This window comes from Tamandua tetradactyla, chromosome 15, assembly GCF_023851605.1.
Source record: "Tamandua tetradactyla isolate mTamTet1 chromosome 15, mTamTet1.pri, whole genome shotgun sequence".
Taxonomy (NCBI): domain Eukaryota; kingdom Metazoa; phylum Chordata; class Mammalia; order Pilosa; family Myrmecophagidae; genus Tamandua; species Tamandua tetradactyla.
The window spans coordinates 27,034,605-27,046,116 of record NC_135341.1 but is presented as its reverse complement, the minus strand read 5'-3'; the positions used below and the strand labels follow the sequence as shown (position 1 = coordinate 27,046,116).

General features: G+C 32.7%; 1 protein-coding gene across 23 annotated transcripts in view; it reads left to right on the top strand.

Annotated features, from left to right (window-relative positions):
• Positions 1-11,512, top strand: part of SLMAP (sarcolemma associated protein) — a 256,378-nt gene that overhangs the window by 145,634 nt on the left and 99,232 nt on the right. For all 23 annotated transcript variants that reach the window (XM_077128903.1, XM_077128904.1, XM_077128898.1 and 20 more), the window contains exons 3-5: positions 6-78; positions 5,202-5,238; positions 6,845-6,907. In XM_077128903.1, the coding sequence (XP_076985018.1) occupies positions 6-78; positions 5,202-5,238; positions 6,845-6,907 (173 nt within the window). The remainder of the gene's footprint in view (positions 1-5; positions 79-5,201; positions 5,239-6,844; positions 6,908-11,512) is intronic.

Here is an 11,512-nt window from a genome sequence, read left to right as displayed (position 1 = left end):
ACCAGTTACCCATGGGTGTATTGTTTCAACAATTAAACTTTTTCTACCAGATGGTATGGAAGCCCGGCTCCGCTCAGAGTGAGTATAATTTAGTGCTATGAGTTTTAGATTAATTACCTGGGTTAATAATATTCTAGATGATGGTTTAATGCTAATACTTCAGGATCCTTTTAATGAAGTTGAAAAATTGGTGTAATACTCTTTGGAATATAATACAATTAAGTTGCTTTTTATTTTAGTTGCAGTTTTAGTAAATAGTGTATAAGAAGACAAAGTTTATTTTGTTTTCAAGTTTGACTTTATAATTTATATTTTGATGGATAATCAGTTATTCAAAATGTTTGGGTTATGTATGTTATTGATGAGTGATAATTTACTCTATTCCTTTATTCCTTTTGATCTACATTTAATATAGGCCTTCCTAGAGGATACTTGCCTCGGAAATTAATGCCAGTGCCACAATTGTACATGACCTTGAGAATGTTTGGTATAGTTAGTAACATATTTCAGTGGGAGTTTTTAGAGGTTTTTTCCGCCCAATATTGTGTGTATTTTGTATGAAGCAACAGAAATGTCACTTAGAGAGAACAGAACTTGAAAGAGAAAAATTACTCATAAAAATGTAAATGTTAAAATCTAAGTATGACAGCAAATTACCACTCTCATGCAAGGTATTAAAAATAGGGTAGTATATGGGAACGTGTCATTTTATGCATGATTTTTCAGTAAATCTACAACTTCTCTAATAAAAAAATAAAAATATAAGTACATGTGCTTTTTACAAATTATCAGTAGAAGGTATTGGGGGAGCTAAGTAGTTTTAAATTTCAGAAATTTTAATTTGGAATGGATATACTACTAGCTTGTTTCTATATTCAACACAATATTTTCTGTTATTCAAAAGCAGAGACAATAATATGAACATAGGATATTGAGAGAAGCAATAAACTGAAGACAAAGGAGAGTAGTGAATTAGAAAGAGCAAGATGGGCGGGCCATAAAGACTGCATCAGCACACTGATGCACAAAAAAAAAAAAAGCTTTGCATAAAAAAAAAAAGTTTGTATGTTTGTTAAGGTTTGCAATAAAAATATTAAAAAAAAAAGATGGGCCGGCCTCAGTGGCTCAGCAGGCAAGAATGCTTGCCTGCCATGCCAGAGGACCCGGGTTCAATTCCCGGTGCCTGCCCATGTAAAAAAAATTAAAAAGAAAGCAAGAAAAGGCAGAGAGAGGCCCTTCCATTACTGTAATTGTACTTTCATTAGAATCATTATAAAAATATAATTTATGCTTTGACAAAAAGCTACTATATATGTATTTAGTGTTAAGAATTTGTCAAGAAAAGCAGAAATTTTAAAGCATTTTAAATTTAAAATAATCTGTTTCCTGTTTTAAATTACAGTTTAGTTGTAAAATTTATGGTATACTTTAGAAACATTAATGTGACTCAGCTTTTACAATCAAGAGTTAAGATTTTAGAAATCAAAGTTACTTTTAATCAATTAATGATACGTGACTTCTTAAAATACCTTGATGTTTGTATTTGATGATGAGACTTTTTTTTTTATGGAGTCAAAAGCTTTCAGCAGTTACATATGGGTCATTTGTGTATTCAGGCACCAGCTAGCATGGCTTTTGAATTTTTTCAAAGTGTTCCAGTGTGATGTGTCTATATCCTTCTTGTTTCTCAGATGCCTTTAATCTTTGCCCCTGTTTTCTTGTTATTTGTTTTTTCTCAAGTGGTCAAATTTTACTGTTGTTTAAAATGCAGTGTGTATAGTTTCATTGTACGTAATCTGATTGACTTTCTGGAGAAGATGAATTTTGAACAGGCAATTCTCTATAGCTGGAAGAAGATCAGCCTAATCTTTAGGGACAGTCTGAGTCAAAGCCTAATTCCATCTGTTCTGTGACTTGATCAGGCCTCACTTTTTTCATTTGAAAAATATTGTTAATAAATAGTACCTACTGAGCAGGAATTAAACGACATGCACATAAGAGAGTTTAGCTTGGTGCCTGGGATATAATATCCACTTAATGAACATTAGCTGTTTATGTTATTGTGATCTCTTTTTAGTAATTAAGTTACTTTTGAGTATGCCAGAATGCCTAGAGTTTAAGGTTCATTATGTATATAGCGTTTAATGCTTTTAAGGTCTTCAGTAGGCAGTTCTCGAAAGCCAATACTTTTTTTAATCCTCTGTATTTTTTAAAACTTTTTGTATAATATAACATATATACAAAGCAAAGAAAGAAAAAGCAATAATTTTCAAAGCACACTTCAACAATAGTTACAGAACAGATACCAGAGTTTGTCATGGGCTACCATCCCATCATCTCAGATTTTTCCTTCTAGCTACTTTAGAACACTGGAGGCTAGAAGGAATATATATATATTTTATCATCATAAATGACTTTTTTCCCTTTTTGTGAAAACAAGTAACAAAAAAGGCAATAAATTTCAAACCACATTGCAACAAATTAGTTGTAGAACAGATTTCAGAGTTTGGTATGGGTTACAATTCCACAATTTTTAGATTTTACTTCTAACTGCTCTGAGATACTGGAGACTAAATGAGATTTTGATATAATGATTCAGCAATCATTTGTTAAACCCTACCTTCTTTGAATAACTCCACCATCATCTTTGATCTTTCTCCCACTCTTTAGGGGTATTTGGGCTATGCCCATTCTAAAGTTTTCATGTTGAAAGGGGTTGTCGATAATATGGGAAAGGGGGATGGAACTAGTTGAAGTTCTGGAGAGGCTGGGCTCTCTGCATTTCAGGACTTATGTGGTCCAGGGACCTATCTGGAAATTATAGATTTCTGGAAAGTTACCCTAGTGCATGGATCCTTTGTAGAATCTTACATAACACTCTAGATGTTTAGGATTGGCTGGAATGGTTTTGGTTGTGGGGTTTGGCAAGTTATGATAGGTAGCAATGTCTAACTGAAGTTAGAGTGACCTCCAGAGTAGTTTCTGAACTCTATTTGAACTCTCTGAGCCACTGATACCTTATTTGTTAAACTTCTTTTCCCCCTTTTGGTCAGGATGGCATTGTTGATCCCACGGTGCCAGAGCCAGGCTGATTCCTGGGAGTCATTTCTCACGCTGCCAGGAAAGCTTTCACTCCTGGATATCAAAAGCCAATTCTTCTTTTCCTTAAACTTTATTATATTACATAAATTATATTTTCTAATGAGAGAGGAAATTGTCTATAATCCTACCACCTTAACACCAAATAATATTTCCATTTTATTTTTTTTATATTCCCTTGCACTGTTTTTCTATACAATTCAGACAAAATACCTGTATCAAGATAGTTTTTGTAAAATAAAAATATATTTCATTTACAGAATGATTTGCTGGATTTGTAGCCTTCTGTTTGCTAACCAGATTTTCATGAGATTGAGAGTTTTTGTACTTGGATCACTAAGAAAAATAGAATTTAAAAAATACTTGCTAATACCGTTTGCTTCTATTCGTACTTCTTAAGTTCATTTTCTTATATGTATGTATATATGAAGACGAGGATATATAATCAAAATGGTTTTCACTGGGTACTGGCATTGGATAATTTTTATTTATTTCTCCATACTTTACTTCACATATTTTCCATAATAACTGTTTGCTGTATAGTCAGGGGCAAATAAACTGTTAGTTTAAAATGTCTATTTTATTTTTATGGAAAAGAGAAGAAAGACTAATACTACACAATTTTTTTTAACCTACATAAGGCACCACTTTGTTAGGGCCTTGTATAGGCTCTGAGGATGGGAAGTGAACTGTCATAGTTCCTGGCCTTGTGTCTCACTTGGTTAGGAAGTAAACACAGAGATGTAATCAAAGGTGTACATTAAAGTGTTATATGGGCTCAGTGATACAGAATATCATGGGTGTTCAGGAGAGAGTTGGTGCTAGTTCTCCTTACTCCATTTTATTCAGCATCTCAGTGCATCTGTGACTAATTAAATTGGAATATTTCTTAGGGTACTTGCAGTTGTTAGTGTAGGATCAAAATTATTCTTCATTTTTAAGTCATATCAGATCAGTCTCTCAGTTGCTTACATGATTAACTGTGAATTTGGGAATTCACCTGGTCACCCTTTAGGTTGGCTATCAACAGAGTGGCTTCTAGGATGCAGAGTGATTAGCAACTAGTTGGGGACTTGGGTGGCAGCCTTCCTCTGTGCCCCCTCTCCGAATCCCTAAAACACATTGCATCTTTAAGGGCATTGTAAGATTGGGACCCTGGCTTCCTTAGTGGCTCTATTCTCATGGGAATGATAGTAGTGATGGAGTGCTTACTCTGTCCTAGTCACTGTTTGTTCTAAGCTTTTACTTGTATTAATGCTTTTAATACAATAATTCTATGGGATGGTTTTCTAATTATCCCCATTTTGTGGATGAGGAAATGATACCTATAGTAGTTAGTTATCTTATCCTGCCCCAAATTATATAGCTGGTAAGTAGAACCAGAATTTAGATCCAGTCACTGTAATTTCTGAGCCTGTATGCCTGACTGCTACACTGTACTGCCTTACTGTAAGTAGTACTTTCTAAGGCCAAGAAGGCAATTAGTACGAATTTACAATGTCCATTTGTGTTTTACTTTTTAAAGTAATATCCTGAATTTAGTTTCACATACATATCAAAGATTTCAGTGGTTAGAATGTGAGGTGGCTAGGTCAAGAAGAGCAGTACTACTGTTTTGATTAGCTTTTAAAATGTTATCCATTGGAACAAGTTTCCAAATTGTAGCCTATCTTTCCAATAGAAATGGCTTTTCTGTATAGGAATTTTTAATTTTAAAGTAATTTACACATTCAAAAATTGAAAATGGTTGATTTAAGTAGTAGTGGGTTGTTTTTGTTTTTGTTTTGGTTTTTTTTCTATATAGAAGATTTAATAGTGAAGGAATTTGCAGCAGCCCTTATTTGGTAATGGATCCTCAGAAGGCATTTAGCATATTTTGGATTTCAAAATTGTTTTAGAAATAGATTGATTGTGCAAAAGCTAGGTTTATATATTCATTACTAAGAATACTGTATATTTATGGATAATTGAAAAATAATTCATTCGTTTAAGAATTTTATGAAGGTTAATATATCAACTTTGTGTTTTAAGATACTCTGCTATTCTCAAACTCTTTGTTTCCTATAGGAAATTAGATAAAAATTCTAAATTTTACTTTTCAGCGTCATCCATGCTCCATTACCAAGTCCTGTTGACAAAGTAAGTTGCTAATGATTATTTTTTCCAAACTGGCAGAATTATTTCTTCCAAATATTTGGGAATATTTATGTGTGGGTATTTGTTTTCAATATGCTTTACCTAGAAACTTAACTCATGTCTCTATTTTAACAAAATATATAGAGTATTTATTTATATAGTTATTGTATATAGTTGTACATAGTTATTGTATATATTTCTATAATTCTTCAATATCTGGAGAATTTAGGAATGGATGTTTCTTAGGAGTAAGTCTCTGTTACAAATAGACTATTGACTGTAGACTGGGAGTACCTACTTTGTACCTAGACAAAAGTAAGAAGTGTTAGCTATTACTTTTTATTCAGAAACATTGTTCTGTCTAGAAATGTTTATTAAAGCTTTCTACCCAAACAGTTCACTCAACATTTGCCTACATATGGAAATAGCACAAAAAATAAGCTTACAGATATTGCTTTTTTATTGTCCTTGAAGATCAGTTTTAACGTAATTTGATCAAAATTTTTGTAATAATTCTCTATTGTAAAGTATTATTTCTTCTTTTCAGAAATAATGGTGCATTAAATGATAGGGATTATTGGTAAATAGTGAAAAAATACATTTTTTGACATTAATGTAGATGTTTAGTTTTCTTAGTACAGTAAATAAATTATATGCCTTCTTATCACTATTGGGGAAATATTTTCCTTTTTTTCTTCCATTTGAATGAAGAATAAGCACCTCCTTGAAACTGAAGTTCTATGCTAGATTCCTTTTTTAGAAGAAAAGTGATTGTCAATTTCAGCAACCAAGAATTATTTCAGAAGCAAACAATGGCTTTGTTGATTTAGAACTAAAAAAATAATGCTACCTTCCTTTTCTAATTAGCATATTAATAAAATAAGGGATTATCCAAGGACTTGGTACTCAGTAAATGTTTACAGCAACTCTTATTGCCTTCTCTTTGTCTCTTTGAGTAATTCCATGGTTCTATATTCCACCCCTTATAGAAGATGTCTGTTCTGATACTCTTGAATTCTAAACAATTTGTCTGTGGTTTGTACTGCTTAAACACCGTTATCTTTTTCCTCTTAAAAACTTACCTATAATTAAAAAAAAAAAAAAAAGACAATGTATTTTCATTGCCTTTGGCCATTGGACAGAGTGTTATATTTCATGTTCCACCTCCCCTCAACCTCACATATGAATACCATTCTGAAGATGTTGACTTCTAAAAGAATTGACTTGTTGACATATTGAAGAATTATGTAAAGATGACTTTTGCAGGTGAGAAATATGGATCTATTGTTTTAGGATGTTTTAGTTTTGAATTTAAAAATTTAAAAACTGGCTATGTTGATTTTGTGCTATAAAATTGATGTTTAGTTTATTCAGGGAATATTTTCATGGCTAGCACTTCTTCTACCCTGCTAAGAATGGTCAGCATAATATACCATTTACAAATTCTAGACATGGGTCCAAAATATTTGAGAACTGAGGAAAGTGATTAATTTGAAAAATATTTTTTATTTTGTATATTTAACTAAGTAGATATTTCAAGGAATTGGTTTGGTTTTAATGTCTTATGAAATGTTTTGTTGACTATTGAAATTATATCATTTGTTTCTAGGTTGCTGCTAACACTCCAAGTATGTATTCTCAGGAACTATTCCAGCTTTCTCAATATCTACAGGTAAAAGTGAATCTTGAGAATGCTTAGTCTTTAAAAGCAAAATTAAACAACTTAGATTTAATTTTGTCAGTTCACAAACATAAGATGAAGAAATACTCGTTGGATACAAGTACAAAAGAAATACCATCTTTTCTTAGAAAAACAGAGGATTAAAAATAGGTCCTATGGTAAATTAGAACGTAGGGTAAAGGATGATGTTGTCCATATTTGAAAACTTCAACTTCTGTGTAAGTTGAAGGGAGAGATGTTTATTTGGTGTAAAATTTATATTTTGGGTAGACGTTTCCTAATTTAACTTGTATGGTCAGTTTAGTTGAACACAATAAGTAAATGGCATCTTGAACATGCACTGAGACTTTTTTGGTTTGTCCAGGTTACTATGGTACACCAATATATCCCAGAGTAATTTGGGCAGTAAATAAAGAAGTATTTGCAAGGTCCTGTTGGGGCACTGAGGAGAAAGGAGGAAATACTCAACTTCCCCATTTGAAGAATTTCTGATATTCTCACTAGCAGCTGGGACAACCAAATCACTAGTCTGAGCCCTTGATCTTGGGGTTCGCCCCTATGCTTATTCCTGCAAAGGATAGGCTAAGCCTACTTAAAATTAAGCCTAAAAGTCACCCCTGGAGAACCTCTTTTGTTGCTCAGTTGTGCCATCTCTCTCAGCTGAAGTGGCAAGTGAACTCACTGCTCCTCCCCCCTATGTGGGCCATAACTCCTAGGGGTGTATATCTCCCTGATAATGTGAGACAGAAATCCAAAGATGAGCTGGGACCCGGTATCAAGGCTTCTTGACCAAAAGGAGGAAAAGAAAATGAGACAAAAATAAAGTTTCAGTAGCTGAGACATTTCAAACAGAGTCAAGAGGTTATCTTAGAGGTTATTCTTACACATTATCCCTTTTAAGTTTATGGTGTATTGGAGTGGCTAGAGGGACATACTTGCCACTGTTGAACTGTGTTCCAGTAGCCTTGATTCTTGAAGATGATTTGTATAAAGGTATAGCTTTTACAGTGTAACTGTGTGATTCTGAAAACCTTGTGTCTGATGCTCCTTTTATCTAGGGTATGGACAAAGATGAGTGAAAAATAATGGACAAAAAATAAGCAAATAATCTTTCATGCAGGAGACCTAGGTTCAATTCCCGTATCATGCACCCAAAACAAACAAGCAAAGAAAAAAAACAAATAATGGGAACAAATGTTAAAATAAACTGGATAGATGGAAATACTAGTCAGTGAAAGGGAGGGGTAAGGAGTATGGAGTGTATGAGTTTCTTCTTTATATTTCTTTTTCTGGAGTGATGGAAATGTTTTAAAAAATTATCATGGTAATGAGTACACAACTATGTGATGATATTGTGAGCAACTGATTATACACCATGTGTGGATTATTTGTATGTTAAGATTTATCAAAAAAATATTTTTAAGAAAATAGGTCCTATGAAGAAAGGATGAAAGAATTAAGGTTGTTAAGTCTAGAAAAGTTGGAAATTTCTTCTTCAAATTACAAAGTCCCAAAATAGTTCTTTATCCATAAATGATTTTTATATAAAATTAAACCTGGAAAAATTTCAATTATTAATAGCAGGTAGTTATTTAACACTTTATTTAACCCTCCCAACAATCCAATCCTATGAGGGAGATATTTTCTCCTCATTTTTACAGACGGAGTAATTAAGAAATATGAAGATTAAATAATTTGCACAATACCACATGCTTGGTAAGTGTACAGATGGGATTTTAACCTAGGTACTTAGATCTCAGAAACTGTACTCTTTACTACTATGCTGTGCCTTTGAATCTATAGAAAGATTTTTTTGTTAGGTGAGATACTTGCAGTGGATTCCTGAAGCGCAATATTTAAAGAACCATACAAATCTACATAAAGAAAATGTGTTACTTTTTTCTGATTTTCATAGATTTCTGCTGAATTATGGTCCTTATTGTTTTGGTGAGGAAGCATGGATAGGAAAAACTCCAATCAGGAGTTTAGAGATTGAGTTTTTTATTTGTTTTTATTTTATTTTTTTGTGTGGTAAGATATAAATGCCATAAAATTTTCCATTTTTAGCTCATTTTAAGTGTGCAATTCAGTGACATTTATTACATTTACAAAGTTGTACTACCAGCAACACCATCCATTATCAAAGCTTTTTCATCACCCTGAACAGACACTGTACCCATTAAACAATTACTCCCCATTCCCATAGCCGTTAATAATTTATAATCTACTTTCTATCTCAATAAATTTCTTATTCTAGATGTTTTGTATAAGTGAAATATTTGTTCTTTTGTGTCTGGTTAATGTTTTCATAATGTTTCATAATGTTTGAAAGCATAATATTTTCAAAGTTCTTACCATGTTGTAGTATGTATCAGAATGTTGTTCCTTTTTCACGGCTGAATAATTTTCCATTGTACATATGTAATACATTCTATTTAGCCATTCATCTGTTGATGGAAATTTAGGTTGTTTCCACCTTTTCACTATTGCAAATAATACTGTATTGTACATATTGGTGTACAAGTATTTGTTTGAGTCCCCTGCTTTCCACATTGAGGTTTTTATCTTGGCTCTGCTACTTAATTAGTTCTTTCATCTTGAGTGAGTCATTTTAGATGTATAAGCCTTCAACTCCCCTTTTTTTAATGCAATTTTATTAAGATATATTCTCACAGCATAGAAACCATCTAAGGTATACACTCACTGGATCACAGTATTATCAATAGTTGTGCATACAGTCCTATGATCAAATTTAGAACATTTTCTTTGCTCCAGAAAAGAAGTAAAATAAAAAAGAAAACCCTCATCTTCCCACACCCCTTATCCCCCATATCATTGACCCATAATGGTGTTGGGTGTGGTACGTTTTTATTGTTGATGAAAAAGTATTAAAATATTACGTTAACTATAGTCCATAGTTTCTTCAGTTGCCTTTCGTTTGAAATGATAGGACCAAACCAGTGATCCCAGGTCCCTACATTCTTTCATAGGTATCAGTCACTGAGAACAATTCTACCTCAGTTAGAAAGTACGTCTGTGAAAATGAAGCAGAAAATTATCAGTGTATTAAACAGGTCTTTCCCCTGGCATAATGGTACATAGAGAAGCAGCTTTTACACTTGGAATATAGTAGAGTATGTAAAAGCATGGGCTGTAGGCAAAATTTTCTGGATTTGATTCCTGGTTTTAACTTGCTGCCTATTGGGAAAGTTGTTAAACCCCCTCTGTTCCTTGTTTTCCTCATCTATGAATAGCCTACCTCAGAAAGTTGGGAAGAATAATTGAATAAAACATGTAAAGAACTTAGAACAGTGCCTGGCACATAGAATGTACTCCATAAATGTTAGTAGTCAATAAGAAGGTAAATTAATTCACTTAGATCTCTGTTATTTATAGAGGTAAAGGAAAATTTTTGAAATTAATCTGTTCTAAACTTCATTTTTTTCATACAAGAAATATGTGACTCACACAGGTTAAATGATTTATCCAAGATTATACACTATTTTTACTAGTTATCATGGACTGCAAATTTAAATCCTTCTCACTTCAATACTCTTCCCTACTTTCTTGTCAGTTCTTTGAATATTCATAGTAGGTTTAATGCTTCATTGTTCTTTTCCCAGCTCTTTGAGAGAAAAATTGTACTGCATGGTCTTTTCTGAGTACATCCTTTTTGAATTGCTAAACTTCTTTGTAAATTGCAAACCTTTCAAATAGAAACTACATTTTATGCCTTAGAATTGAAAGATCATTCCTGGAAGTATTAGATGTGTGTTAGGATGTGGTTCATGGAATTATGAAACTAAATGGATTTGAATTAAAAACTGAAATACACCATCTAGTGGAAGTAGACTCTATAGATGTGCTGGATGGTGGTTTTGTTTTAAAGTAAAACATTTTGCAGCATCTACATAATTTCCTAGATGCTAGAAATGTTTTAGAAGCTTTGGCAAATATTCTCTCTAAGTTTAAACTATGTTTTAATATGAGTTCTGAGGTGTTAGATTCCTTAATCTGTACTTTTAGAGTTATACTGAAAAGCAGTACCTCTAACTCTGGACCAATGTTCCCCAGTCAAGGAAGTGGCAAGCAATAAATTCATGCTTTTTAGACCTCAGTGCTGTTTGAAATATGCACTTCTTTGTTGAGGTTGCTCAAAGATGTTAAGGAGATAAATGTTCTTTGGATAATGACAAAAATAAAGTGAAGTTTAAAGATGTGCCAAAACCACAAATGACTGCTCTGTAAGCTTCACTGGGAGACTTCCTAGCTGCTGTCATACATTAATTAGTCACCTACAAATCCGGCTTTGCTAGCCAATATCTTTCTCTTTAAAATATTCTTTTGGAACTGCCAAATAGTCGCATAATGCCCTGATTCCTTTATTACACTAAACCAGCCTTTGGTGGACTCTTATATTTGGCATGTTTAATTGTTGCTTAGTGGTATGCAGTCAGGGAAAGAATCAGAACTCCTGAAAATGCACTAGGCTGTGTAAGTGAAGCAATCTCTCTTTTTCTAAATATATATGTATATTTATACTTATATGTATGACATTTTTAAAAAGAAAAATTAAAACCTTTGTTTTTTTAATAT